The 15,598-nt window shown below is 34.2% G+C and overlaps 1 protein-coding gene across 1 annotated transcript; it reads right to left on the bottom strand.

Moving 5' to 3' along the window:
- Positions 1–8,510: 8,510 nt before the first annotated feature.
- On the bottom strand, positions 8,511–10,143 carry LOC124934141 (histone-lysine N-methyltransferase ASHR2). The gene has a single exon (XM_047474621.1). It carries the CDS (start codon positions 9,989–9,991, stop codon positions 8,741–8,743), a length of 1,251 nt encoding a protein of 416 aa, XP_047330577.1. The 5' UTR covers positions 9,992–10,143; the 3' UTR covers positions 8,511–8,740.
- Between the last annotated feature and the right edge of the window lie 5,455 nt (positions 10,144–15,598).

Here is a 15,598-nt window from a genome sequence, read left to right as displayed (position 1 = left end):
TAACTTAACTAAGTTAATTAACGACTTTAATCTAACAATTTCTCCCTCTTTGATTGTTTAAAATAAATTGTCAAAACTTGATAATTTTATAACTTCGATTAATTATTCTAAGATAATTAACGAGTTTAATCTAACAATTTATCTCTCTCTGATTGTTTAGAATAAATTATCAAAGTCAGTGATATATATCTAGTAGTAGGATCGATACAACATCCTCTCCAAATAATTATTTATTTAAAATTTGTGGAATAAATCCTTATATGAATTTAAAATTTATTTATTGGGTCGTGATTTATTTTATTTTTATAAAATTCGGGGAGTAAAAGTTGAGTATCTACTATTGTGACTTAAGCGTTTTGGCTAAAGTGATCCTTAGTGGTTTAGTAGTTGCTATGAGTAGTGAGGAGGAAGTTTACCTGATATTTGATAAGTCGCCATTCTTTATATAACCACTTTCATCGATGAAAAATTGTATTTCCGTTCTTGAGTAAATGTGGCTTTAGTTTGTTTGTAATTTTCTAGTTTGTTGATTGAGACACATTATATATAAGTTTTGAAGTTTTTTGTTTAAACAAAGTCTAATTCATCACGAATCAAAAGCATCAAATCTGGGTTTAGATTATCAAAACATGAAATCTGTATTTTTGTGTCTATGTTCGAGAATGGCGATTCATAATCGTTATATATGATATTTAGAAGGTGTTAGAATGATTTGAGATAACTGTAATGATGTTTATGTGCTTTCCAAAAAATCAAGTTTTGTGAACATATATTATCTAAATTATAGTGAGTATTGGGAAAAAAAATGTATCACTATTTAGTGTCTAATAGTGATTACTAAAAAAATATATGAAATTTTCTTGTAATATCTAAAATAGAATCAACCATTATCTATCTTCTGTTTACCTTTGTTTGAGCACAGGTGACTCTTGTTAGTACTTTATCAAAAAAGATGTACATAGTAAAAAGGGTACGGTCATTACGCAGCAATATATCTTCCCCACTAGGCGCGTATGTTGTATGTGAAAGAGAGGGTGATGTGAATTTTAATTCATCCTTTCATTAAAAATCCATCTTATTAGGCATGGTAGTGTGGCTTTGCTGGGTACCCAAAGTAACCGAACCGATTAGTTCGTGTAATTAGTTTGATTTTCGATTGGATAATTCCGGGTCAAAGTCGATCGGTTTTGAGTTAGTTTAGGTACCGAAAAAACCTAAAATACGATCAGTATTTTTTGAAACTAAAATATGTTTCTTTTTATTTCAGTCATAAATTGAAAGAGGGAATGATGTCGTTTGCATTGTTGTTGAGTAATATTGTTGTTGAGTAATGAGAAAAATATGGATGTGTATGTGTTAGATTAAGTTAAAGAAAGAAAAATGGGGAAATTATTAAATTAAGATTAAAAGGGAAATCGTTAATTAAGTTAAACTATGAAAACCACTTTAATTGATTAAAATGAACTTAAGATAATTAAAAACAATACGACATAGTTTTGATGATGCGTTGATAAATGAACTAAGTTCACACTACTATCACGTACTCCACATTCTACTGAATATTCAATTCCCATGCGCACGACGTACGACGAATATACAGCTGCCACGTGTCATCAAAATTGATTCGACTGTTGCCATGTAGAAAATATAAAAAGGTAATCAAAGGACAACGGTGAATCTCTCTCTTTTGGACTCTTGAATCCTTTGGTGAATTTCTACGTTCTTGAATCTCTTAATTACTCTCTCTAGATCGTTCTTCGCAAACACGTCAAGCATACACGTTACGATATACGTTGAGAGATAATCATTTGTATTATTGTATAAACAATTCATTGTTGTAAGTTAAACAGAACGTTGTCTGTTCAACAGAGAGTGTGAGACCTGTGTTCTGAGTAGGTTTATGTAGAAGCTATACAAATCAAAGTCTTCAAGTGGAATCCTTCTGGAAACAGAAGAAGGGGTGGCGTAGGAGTTTTATCTTTGAACATCCATAACATCTTGTGTTGATCTTGTCACTTCTTAATTGCCCAGAATTGGATGTTTCAACTTCTTTTCTTCTCGCAAGGCGTCGTCAATTCTAGTCCAAATATTTAATTTTTAGAAAGGATTAGATTGTTGTTAGGATTTTGACATGGATAGATATAGAATTATCTTGGGTTCAAGTCCTTCTTGGATTGGGTGAAGCTGGAAGAGATTGGTGGGATACCATTGGGTAGTGGACAAATTCGTTAACATACCACCGAGCCATTTTTTATTAACATAATTACATCGAGCCCTTATTGCAGTCCATGCTACTGAATCAGCTGCTTTATTTTTGGTACCAACAATTAAGAATTGTTTTCCCCTACTTGATGCGTCAAAAACCAAATCACATCGATAAACTGGAGAGCCCAATGCGCCCGCAACTAACTATGGTGGGGTCTGTGGGCCGGCAACTTAAACTCATTCTAATATAGCTAACCGAAGGAGAGGATATTCAGTTTCAAGTTAAAGGTCGAGGAAACCGAGACCGAGGAAAGGTCGGGAGATGCGAACATAGCGGCCCTAAAATACCTTTTGCGCTATCGAGAAGAAAAACTTCCATTTTGAGACCCCAACCCATTAGACGAAGAGTTAGTGCTGGTCTAGCCGAAAATCAAAGTTTAGCAGAAGCTTGGTCTAAGAATTCCGAAAAATTAGCTTTTTATGATTACACCCGTCTTAGAAAAAAGGGATTTTTAGAAATCTAGTCACGGTGGATTGACATCGGCTGGACCACTTCCGGTCCCTCAACTCCCCGACAACGTCAGTAGTTCCATTTTTCTTAAGAAGTTTTATCAAAATTAGAAACGAATCCCTATTTTTATTTTTATTTTTGTAGAAATTGAAAATTGTTTTGTCTTGAAAAAAGGATGGTTTCGGAATCTTTATTTAGATTTGTTTTCCAAAAACAGGATTTGGCTCAAGATTGCCCATTTTTATTAATTCCAGGAGTCATTTCACCTGACGAATAATTTTGAGAAGAACGCTTGAACAATGTTTTAAGTTGGATTTGGGACATTCCGTTCCCATAATCCTTTGTTGTTCAGCATCTTGAACTAACCATCCCTTAGAAGGTATTGTTAAAAGATCATCAATTCCTAATGAACTAGATGTAGCAGTAGCTTGCTGGAAACCTAAAGTCTTTACTTGATCCACGAGTAAGTGTTTCCATAATCTTCTTTTGTCCGAAGAAATGATTCATCGAAAAAATGACTCACCATGGACACATCTGAGATCGCCAAATGTAGGTGAGGCAAGTCGGAGAATGATAAACGAAGAGAGAAGCATCAGATTGCAAGATTGGGATCACAATTTATTTGTATCGATTAAACAAATGGAATTCCATAAGTAATACATTCCCTTTAGGTCAGCTGCCCCAAAACCCGTAATTGTCCTTTCCTGCTCAATGATTCTCCCCAGCTAACTATGAGGATCCCTCCTCTTTTATCGATGTACAAATTACATAGTATCATAAATAGATATTCCAGATATATGATAATGAGATCGGATGAGAAGAATGACCGTTAAGAATAAATGTATTTGTCTTGGTTCAACATTTATTTCGTAGGTTGGCCAAGCTTTTATTTATTTTAAAATTGAAAACTTGGGAGCGAAGTAAGACTAAAGAACCTAGAAAGAATCGAGTTTTGGGCCCAAATAAAGGATCTAGTATCGGCCGCTTTAAATCCAGCAAGCATTTTCCGCACTTGAATCCGTTCAAGAGTTTGCTAACATTTATTAAAGAATAGAAATAGATTTTCAGTCCTTAACATGATTAAAATCACATTGAAAGTGAAAATTAGCACAACAATATTCAACCCCCTTTCTATTGTTGTCGCTGATCCTAACAAGTGGTTTCAAAGCGGGTTTTTCTATTCTCAATCTTCTGCAGATATCAGAATCATGTTTTAACTATACAAGATCTCAATGTTCTTAAAAGAAGATTATGATGACTGAAAGATCAGAATGCAAGCATACTTGTCGGCTCAAGATGATGATGTGTGGTATGTCAACACTAATGGTCCCATAAAGATTATGAAGGTCAGTACAGCCACAACTACAACTGATGGTGCTCTTGAGATGAAGGAGAAACCAAAATACGAGTGGACTGGTGAAGACAAGAGGAAGGCCAACCTTGACAACGTGGCCAAAGATATTCTCTGCAAAACTTTGGACAAAAACATATTAAGCAAGATCAAGTCATGTTCCACTACCAAAGAAATCTGGGAGATGTTGACTCAATTATGTGAAGGCAACGACCAAACTAAAGAAAATAAGTTGATGGTTGCTACACAGAAGTTCGACGGCATCAAGATGCGTCCGGGTGAGACTATGACTGAATTCGATGAAAGATTCAGCAGCATAGTCATAGAGCTCTTAACCTTGGGAAACATATATAAAAATAGAGAGGTTGTTATCAAAGTTATGAGAGCTTTGCCTAGAGAATGGGATATCAAGACGATGGTCATGAGGGAATCCAAGGACCTCAACAAGATCGAGATGTATGATCTCTACGCCGATCTGAAGGTCTATGAGTTTGAGATAAACTCAAGGAATAAAGAAGGGTCGTCCACCTCCATCACAACACAAGCACTGGTGACTGCTGAAGAGCCACCTGATGCGACAGCTGCAAAGTCTACTAAATAAATTAGCGACGACGCTATGTCACTATTTGTCAAGAAGTTTGGCAAATTCATGAGGAAAAAATCATTCTAACTCTAATTCAAAAAGAAGAAATTATAAAAATGATTTTAATGTTAACTTAAAATGTTTCAATTGTGACAAACCAGGCCACTTCAAGAATGATTGCAGAAAACCCAAAAGGGATGACAAGAAGCCATTCGATAAGAAAAACATAATGAACAGAAAGCTCTACTGGCTGAAGAAAGCAAGAGCAAATGGGCTGAAAGAGACTCCGATAAAATCTCATCAAGTAAAAGTGAGGATGAAATCGTTAAATGCTTCATGGAAGACGACAATTAGGTATTTGACTTCACCTCTGACGAATTTACAAGAGATGATCTAACTACTGTATTCAATGACATGGTCATTGAGTACAAAAAACTGTAAGATCTTTTTAACAAAATAAATTTGAAAAACAAATCTGACAATATAAATTTTTCATCTCAAAACAATGAACCAGAAGTTTTGAAAAACAAAATAAATGAGCTCTCAACTAAGAATGAGAAGCTCAAAAAACAATTCAGACTTTTTCTACTGAAAATCAAAGATTAAACTATTTGGTTAGTTCTTGGACGAAGTCTGGAAATGCTATCAAACAACTGTTTATGTAGCAAAGGTCTACCGGATACAAATCTAGTCTAGGATATGTTAAGGGCAATCCAGCTGAGTCCAGTAACAAGTTGAATCTAGTAAAAGACAAGCTTAATCCCATAAACTTTGTCAAGGGAAATTTAACTTATATTAGAACTAACCAAAGCTGTGATGACTTGACTTTAAAAGATGAAATTAAATATGTTAAGCCAACTGACCAAGAGTCAAGATGGCTTAAGCCCAAGAACAGGGAAGCTAGCCGGTCTGGTAAACAAAAACATGATAGAAAGTCAAGAAGTTTTTATCAAAAATTATCTTCTAAAGTCAAGGGATCATCTGTAGGCAGGAAGACATCTGCCGAGTCTAAATCATACGCACTATTAATAACACAAAATGGAAGTTCCATAAAAATAACTCAAATATGGATCTCCAAGAGACTAATTAACCATGAACCCAAATGAATATGGGTACTAGAGTTGTCAATGTTTATATGTGTAGGTAAAATAGGATAGTAGCTTGGAAGATTCAGGGTTGTTAATGTTAAAAAGAGAGAAGGTTGTAGAGGAGGCAGAGCAGTAAGGGGGAAGCCTGAACGAGGAAGGTAGCAAAGTAAGCAAGCTGGAGCAGACTCGGAAAAGCTACAAATGGGGAAGATGTCATAAAGGGGGAATTTCTATACTCTAAATATTTTGTGTATTTATGTTCATATATAAATATATAATTTATCTTTAATTCACTATCTCTTATAACTTAGTTTTAACATCATTAAAAAGGGGGAAATTATTATATTAAATTCAAGAAAGAATAAGGGGAAAATTATTAAATTAAGATTAAAGGGGAAATCGTTAATTAAGTTGAATTATGAAAAATGTTTTAATTGATTAAAATAAACATTGAATAATTAAAATCAATAAGACGTAGTTTTGATGATGTGTTGATAAATAAATAAAACTAAGTTCAGCAAATATTTTAATGCGCATGTAAATTTGAAAAATCGCTGGCAGCAGGAGCGCTGACAGTAGGCTTATCCAGCAGCAGAGTTAAAGAAGCATTGGCAGCAGGCATATTCCAGTAGCAGAGCTGAAGAAGCGTTGGCAGCAAACTTGTTCCAGCAGCAGAGCTGAAGAAGCGCTGGCAGCAGGCTTGTTCCAACAGCAGAGCTGAAGAAGCGCTGGCAATAGGCTTGTTCCAACAGCAAAGCTGAAGAAACACTAACAGAAAGCTTGTTCTAGCACCAGAGCTGAAGAAACGCTAGCAACAAGTTTGTTCCAGCAGTAAAGCTGAAGAAACGCTGACAACAGACTTGTTCTAGTATCAGAGTTGAAGAAGCGCTGACAGTAGGTTTGTTCCAGCAGCAGAGCTAAAGAAGCGCTGACAACTGGTTTGTTCCAGCAGTAGAGCTGAAGAAGTGCTGACAGCAGGCTTGTTCCATCATGAGAGTTGAAGAAGCGCTGGCAACAGACTTGATCAAGCAGTAGAGCTGAAGAAGCGCTAACAGCAATATTGCTCCTTCAGCATAGTTGTGTTGCGCTAACAGCCGAGTAGCCCAATAGTAGTGTTGCACCAACAGCTGTGTTGGGCCAACAATTGAGTTCGCTATCAACAGACTTCTATAGTAGCTTAATACACCAAAATGTACAACTACCATGTATACGAATATTACATTAGTCTGCACACTAATATCACGTACTCCATGTACTACCGAATATTCAATTCTTATATGCACTACCATGTACGCCAAACGTACGACAAATGTACCGCTACTACGTGTCATCAAAATAGATTCGACCAGAAAATATAAAAAGGGAATCAAAGGACAACGGAGAATCTCTCTCCTGGACTCTTGAATCCTTCGGAGAATTTCTACGTTCTTAAATATCTTGATTACTCTCTCTCTCTATATCGTTCTTTGCAAACATGTCAAACATACATGTTACGATTTGAGAGATAATCATTTGTATTATTGTAAAAACAATTCATTGTTGTAAGTTGAACAGAACGTTGTCTGTTCAACAGAGAGTGTGAGAGTTAGGAGTTCAGACAGACATTTGTTAAGACCTGTTTTATGAGTGAGTTTGTGTAGAAGCTATACAAATCAAAGTCTTTTAGTGGAATCCTTCTGGAAATAGAAGGAGGGGCGACGTAAGAATTTTATCTCCGAACATCCATAAAATCTTGTGTTGTCTGTTTACTGTTTCATTCATCGTTATATCTGTCGTTTTAAATTCAGCAAACATTTTTTGCACTTGAAACCGCTCAAGAGCATGCTAAGATTTGTTAAAAAAATATAAATAGATTTTCAGTTCGTAACAGGATTAAAATCGCATTAAAAGTGAAAATTAACACAATAATATTCGACCTCTTTCTATTATTATCATCGATTCTAACCGAATGATAATAAAACTTGATTCAAGAGAAAAGAAATAAGATAGACAACAATAAGAAGAGGAGTGATATATTTTTTTAATATTTTTTTAATATTTTTTAAAATATTATTTATATTTTTTAATTATTTGTATATAATATAATTTAAGGTTGTTTGACTTTAACTAGTATAATATCTTATAATTTTTTATTACATAATTTTTTTTAACTTAATACTAAGATTAAATTAATTTTTTTAATTTTGTTAAATGAATCGAAATTGTGTTTAACAGGAAAGGAAAATATATTAATCTGCTAACGAAAAGTTAAACAAAAAAATCAGATCATGTTTGGGTCTAGATACCCATGGGTTGGGGGTAATTTAAGTACCCATTTTTATGGACAAGTTAGCGGGAGGTTTCTATCACCCAAACCCGAAAATTTGCCATGAGAACAAAATAAATGTCAAACAAGCAAACAGTACCTAATCTACAAGAATCCTACACAAGGTTGTAATGATGACATTTGAAAAAAACTGATATCCAAACTTTTCACCAACTACCAATGAACTCAAGTGTAACTTGCTGAATCTTAGACATGTTAAAAAAACTTCCGAATATCAAATCAGATATGTCATAACTAAGAAATTAAATGTTTTAATTTCGATTTCAACTAAGAACACTCATATTTAAAGGGGATTAAGACGGTTAAGTCAAGCTAGCTAACCTGAAAATAAACCTGTGTCACAAGGAAAAAAAATAACATAGCTTCATAAAATGTGATTATTACTACAGATATAATTTTCATGATCCAGATTTCTTCTATAGATAATTTTATAATCTTTAGAAAAAATAACAAATATAAATTTTCCAATATCATAATTCATTTGAAAAAATATCTATGCATACTAAAAAAACAACCCCATTACATTAATTCATTCTTTCATTTCATTAATAATACGAAGTAGAAGAAGATACAAACATGAAGACATCATGTTAGTTCCATCCAAAAATTCTAAGTAAGAATCCCAAATACATAAATAAAAGTGAAAATCAAAGTTACATTACCTTAGAAAGAAAGCTCAAGTGTCAAATGCATCATCACCATCATCCATAGACCCTTCTTCTCCATCATCATCATCATCATCATCATCTTCTTCTTCGCTCTTCAATTTGCCACAGACATTGCATTCCATCAATGTCGAAGGCTCCGAGCTTGATGGAGCCACAGGAGCCAATGTACCCCCGCAATTCTTTCTGCCACACATGTATCGCAAGAAGAAATATTGATGTGGGAAATCATTTTCACCTTCATCCATCATTTCATCCGCATCTTCATCCATGTCCTCTTCATCTTCCTCCTCCACCTCCACTTCCTCCTTCCAATTTGCCTCCACCTTACACCTATCACAGCAGCATGTGAACCCATAATCCTCTTTTAACCTCTTTTGCCTATCGGAATAACAAAGATTGACAGGGAAATAGCTCAAGCAGATCTCCCTTCCTTGAGGAAGATCATGTATAACTCTAACTATGATATCTGTATTATTCATCTCGCCTCCATCAGCATCCAAATAATCAAACCTACAGGCATTTGGGAGACAATCATGATTAAAGAACGATGCATTAGGGTATATACCATAAGCCCGGACGGATCTCTCTTTCTTCTCTGCAAACGGTTCCATCAACCCGAATGCATTAAGCTTGTCCTTAGAGAGCAACGCAGCCGTTAACTCAGGTGAGAAGGAGAATCCAGCAGAGCTGGGGATTATGGGAGGGCAGATGTTGGATATGAGGGAATGAAGAAAAACAGTTGAATCATCCAGTTTAAGAGAGGAAGAAGAAGAACCCTGAAGTGAAAGAAGAATCATGAAATTCGCCGGAGAAATAACGGCGAGATTATACGCGGCGACGAGAAACCGCGCCTGAACTTGACATTCTAGCTGTTGCTGAAGATTTGATGAAGAAAACCCATCTCTAAGGCGGCTTAAAGCTTGACAGACCCAAGGAGTGTGGGAAGTAACAGAGGCTGATGATTGGCAATTAGGGCTACAGAAAAGTACCCAATCAGTGGAATTCGAGCATGAAGGGCAAGGAACGAATGATTGATTCTCCGATTGCCGGAAAATTGTAGCTTTGAAGCAATGAGAACAGTAGCAACCTTTGCTGGGTTTTTCTTCAGGGGAGGAGGATTTAATGAATGGAGATGCGGAGTAGAGAATGAGAGGTGAATCTTTGAGGACGATTTGGCCGGCCCTTAACGGCTGAGAGGTAACCAGTGATCTACCTCTTCCTGCGATTTCGGTAATATTTACGGCTGCTTGAAATCCCATTTGATAATGAGAAAATGGAAGAAGAGAGAGAAGCAACAATAAGGATCTCAATAGACGTGATCGAGAGGAGAGAGAGGAGAGATTTTGAGGAGGAGAACGTAAACAATGAATTTCGCCGACGAGCGGCGGCTGGAGAAATTTAAGTGATAGTGAAGGGTTGATGTAGGGTTTTATGTTCTTTAGTTAAGTGCCCAGGAGTAAACAAGCTTTCATGAGAGAAGTTTAAGGACCAATTTATCCTTTTAGCCTCAATATTAATAAAACATGACAATAGGGATGATTTAGGGCACTTTTTAGACATGTGAAATGACTATTTTGTCCCTTCTCATTTCTTTTTTATTTTATTCTTTTTTTTCTACATTTTTTCTTTTCTCTTCTTCATTTCCTCCACGCGACTATTCTTATCCCCGACTCCCAAAGCAACGCAGTAACGCAATCTCTCCAAGCAACGCAGCAACGCGATCTCTCCTTGACGACTCCATCAAACATTCGAATCAGATATCCAACAAACGCCGAATCAATGGGTATGTTATTTATTGGGATTGCTTTGTTTGGTATAGCTGAAAACACAATGTAATATAGTTGGTATAGCTTAAAAATCAAGAATTACTTTGTTTGTTATGATTATACATTGTGTGACGCAAATTGTACATTGCGATACGCAAACTGTACATTGCTTGCGTGACGCAAACTATACATTGTGGTACGCAAACTATACATTGCATGACGGAAACTATACATTTCATGAACTATACTTGATTGCAGCAAAAATGCATATTGATCAAATCACAACCATCCTTGATGTGCATGTAGGTAAATAAGGAACTGTTTCTTTGGTATAGCTGAAAACACAATGTATTTTTTATTCATTTTTGTCAATTTTTATCAATTGCATATCACAATGTATTTGTTAGTTCATTTGTCCTCTATGATGGAGAGTGGGAAATTGATGATGGTGTTAGTTCTTTTGTCTCAAATTCATGCGAATGTGTCACTCTACCCCCAAAATACTATATATGTCGAATTAGTTGATATCGTCTATGATGTTATTGGTGTAGACAAATTGAGATATGATTTAGTGGTCAAAGTCAAGTATAATATGGGTATGTTAAATTCTCATCTTGTTGTTATCAAGCAAGAAAGGGATGTGGTGTTCTATTTAAAATAAATTTCGACTTCACTCTCATAGCATCGTAGTCCACTGTGTGTCTCTTTAGTAGAGAAGTCACTACCTTCAAACTCAACTCGAGAAAGTAAAATACCAGGAGTGGTGGTTCTTGATCGTGACGTATTCCCGATATTTGAACAAAATGTCTTCCAAAGTCAAAATGACATATTAGTAAACCATGCAGAAGAAGGAGAATAAGGCCCATGTTTGTGTCTAAGTTAGAGGCTAGTGAATTGGTTGCTAGTACCGGAGTAGCACCTTCTCTTGCACTTTGGGAACCAATCACTTCCCATATTAGAAAAACATTCAGCCATACGAGTGGTTTAGTTCATATGAACTAATCGAGGTTAAAACACCTACTCAATTAATCCTTTAAAGGGGATTGAAAGTGGGTACTTTTTTTAGAACAAAAAAGAACATCAGTTGAGGTTTCATAAACATGCGATGGCTATTCATTTTGAATTTAAAGTGGAGAAGTCAAGAAAAGATCTTTGTTTGTGAAATGTTTGGATGAGAAGTGCAAGTGGAGATTGCGTGTCGCAAAAGGAAAATTCTCGGTGATGTTTGAGATTTAAAAATTAGTAAAAGAACACACATGCTCAATTTTGACGAGACAAGAGGATGTGAGGAAAGCATAATCATGGGTAATTGGGGAGTGCATCAAACGTAAGTACATGAACCATCACTATGACCATATGCCTAAGAAAATAATAGATGACATGCAGACAAGATATAGGTTAAATCTAACATATAATAAGGCTTAAAGGTCTAAGAAAATGCCTTAATGTCGGTACGAAGAATTGTGGAGAATTCTTGGTAAATTGACATGATACTTGTTCATATTGGAGAAGAATAACTCAGGTACCACAATTGACATCCAAACGGATGAGCAAGGCCACTTTAGGTATATGTTCATGTCCATAAGCGTCTCAATTAGAGATTTCAGAAGTTGTTATCGTCATGTATTGTGCGTAGATGTAAGTTTTCTTAATCACAAGGTTGGAGGTCAACTATTGGTGGCGATAGTATTTGATGCGAATGAGCAACTATATCTCGTTTCTTTTGGCGTCGTTTATTTAGAGAATAGTAACTCTTACACATATTTCATGCAAAAACTAAGAGTGGCAATTTGATCTGTCCCGGATCTCGTCTTCGTATCCAATAGACATCCAAGTATTGGCAATGCCTTTTTCCAGAAGTACATCACGGTGCATGCACATACCACATCAAAATGAATATAATGGCCAAATTTGAAACTGATAACTACCACATTGAGTTTGATTTGGTTTCTTGCACCGGCACAATTTTAAAGTTTCATCAGCATTTTGACAAGATCAAGACTAAGGACCCTCAAATTACTGCATATTTGGAACAAATTGGATTAGAGAGATGGAGTCGTGCATTTTTTCCCAGTTCGCGATACAATCAAATGACAAGCAATTACGTCGAGAGCTTTAATAGTCAAAGCAAGAATGCTAGAAAATACCCATAACAACATTAGCTAACTATTTAATATTCACAATACAAGAATAGTTTCATCATAGAAGAGAAAAAGCTTCCAACACATATTGGTTATCTCCATATTATGAGAAGTTCTTATGTGAGAAAGCTGAAAAGGACAAATTGTACAACATAATTTGTTTAATAGATTCTAGTTCCATGTGTATGACGGTGAATTTGATTTTCAAGTTGACTTCCAAGTTCGAACTTGTACTTATAGAGTTTTTGGTATATTTGGTCTTCCTTGTATGCATGCCCTTGTTGTTGTCCGTTCCCAGAAATTGGTTCCCTATGAGTGTTGTGCAAGGTTAGAGAATGTAACCAATTGATCGCATATTGAATTTATGTTGAATATATATGACTTAAATTACATTTTTCAGGTTTTACTCAACTAAAGTGTGATGCAATGTATATGCAGAGGCATGTTATTCAGTTTATAATGCTTGGGATATTCCCGAAAATATCAAGAAACGAGTGTTCCTAAAACCCCTATTAAGGTTAAGAAGGGACATCCAATAACAAAGTGTAGGTCATCACAAGGTGAGCCTCATAAGGAACGAAGACGGTGTAGCTCATGTGGAGGTCAAGTCCATAACAGGGTAACATGCTCAACAGTTATGCATGTACCATCTACTATAAGACCATCACAATCTAGTACACACCTTCACAATCTAGTACACAACCTTTGACTTGAACTTGAATTTGTATTGAGAAATATGTTAAACAATATGTTTTATTGTGTTTTATTTTCTAGTCTCAATTTTGCATGATAAAATGATATTTATTGATCAATTGAAATGTTAGATTTCATTATCTATTGAAGTGTTAGATTTCATTCAATATTGAAATGATTATTTTTTTTAATCATTTCAATCTCCCTGTGAGAGGGCACAAAAACTATTTAGTCAAAGAGGATCCCATCTGAGATTTGAGATGGTTAGATAAGGAGCCGACTTTTAAGTTACAGAGAGTATAACTTAATGTAATTATAAAATTTAGGAGAAGAGTTGAAGTTAATGTACAAATATACCTCTAGAGAATCAAGACCTGAAAACATCACATTCAAAAAGAATTTAGTTAGAGATATATTTATAAATTTATCATGTGTATTCAAATGTAAAAGTGTTTTCAAATGGACAAGTATATTTGGATGTTGATGTTGCTTCTTACCCATAATTTCAAGAGTTGTTTAGTATTTAACCTATGTATATATCATTTTGATGTCACCAAATACTAAACCCAATTTGTATTTCATCCTAAATAAAATTCATAATTTGTTCTAGTGATATACAAATTTAGGTAGTCTACGTCAATGTAATGGCAGTTTGCGTCAATAGTTTGCATTGCGTAATGAATAGTTTGTGTCACATCATGGTAGTTTGCGTAATGGTAGTTTGCATCACGAAATGATTAGTTTGTGTCACGACACATTTACAAGGTACTAATCAAATATACATAATAGTAAAAAAAACATGCATTGAGGCATATTTACAAGGTACTAATTTACAAATATACAAATTTATAAGGTAATGCATTGATGTCATATATATTCAAATTTACAATGTACTAATTTACAAGGTTGAGGCCTATCACTAAGGCATAATCCTTCATGCCCCAGCAGACCTCTTCACCATTGACTAAGAACCTTATTTCCTTCGAATTTGAGTTGATTTTCTTAATCAGCATCTGATGGAGTATTGTTCCTGAGAACAATATTGTCGGGGCTTTGAATAAATACTAGAATTGGGTCTGCTAAGCCCAATCCAAAATATCAAGGTAAGTAAACTTCTCATTTATCCTTGTCAAGCTAGTGCATTTTCATGAAACACAACCATAAAACTTCTTATTAATGATTTTGGTTGGCGACATTCGCAAAAAAAAACGTTTGTTAGAGTAATGAACTAATCTTTGATACTACATACATTCAACAACTTTTCATAATTCGAACTAATTGTGTAAAAATATAAATAAAAAGTAATTTAATATTTTAATTATAAATTAATTAATTGAATTGATAAAATGATTGGAAAAAGATGTATGAATTATTTAAATAATGAAATGGTGATCAAATAAGCCTAAGTTTTCAACAATTTAATTATAATATTTATTTTTTAAAATAAATTTTTAGTATAATATATTATTTATTAATAATTTTTTGACGAATGTATATCGAACAAATATTCTAATAAATCAAACTAACAAACCGATTATATGAATTTCAACAATTTAATTTTGTGTTTCTATATACAAATCGATTAAGCTTAACCCCTTACATCTTTCCTATTAATATAAACTCAAATTTCTCATTAATATTCTTTTACAATAATGTGCAAAATAAGATTATGATAAATTATAGGAATTCTTTTCTATAAAAATCAATAATAACAACAAATATATCTTTGAATAAGTGCAAGTGTGGAACTGTAGTCATTTGTTAGTCTTAAAAGAATAAGATCAATTAGTTGAAGAACATCATTAGAGAACTAATTATTCAATCATATCTTAGACTATACTAACTCAACAAAATAGTAACAAGTATTTCCACCATTTCTAAGGTGAATTTAAGGCTAAGACACTTGCCATTGAACTGCAGGGATTCATGAATTACAGTTAGGGTGGGCTTGAAAATAAATTAAAATGGGTTAAAAAAAAATTTTGGATGCGATTGAATAAAATAATGATGAAATTATAAATTTAACGAAGGGATGTACGTGAATTTAAAATTTTTTTAAATTTATACAAAGAAAATTATGAATAAAAATGGAAAAAAAAAATTATTAATGAGTCTTGTCCATCTCCTACTATAATTTTTTTTTTTTTTGTTAAAGCTCATTCTCAGTCATAACCTAAATTCACACCAAAAGAGAGTTATTCTTATATATAAGGGAATATTAAAAAAGTATATGTTATAAAATCAAAATAAATTTAGTAAAGCAAAA

Source organism: Impatiens glandulifera, chromosome 4, assembly GCF_907164915.1.
Source record: "Impatiens glandulifera chromosome 4, dImpGla2.1, whole genome shotgun sequence".
NCBI lineage: Eukaryota > Viridiplantae > Streptophyta > Magnoliopsida > Ericales > Balsaminaceae > Impatiens > Impatiens glandulifera.
This window is presented reverse-complemented; position numbering and strand designations above follow the sequence as displayed.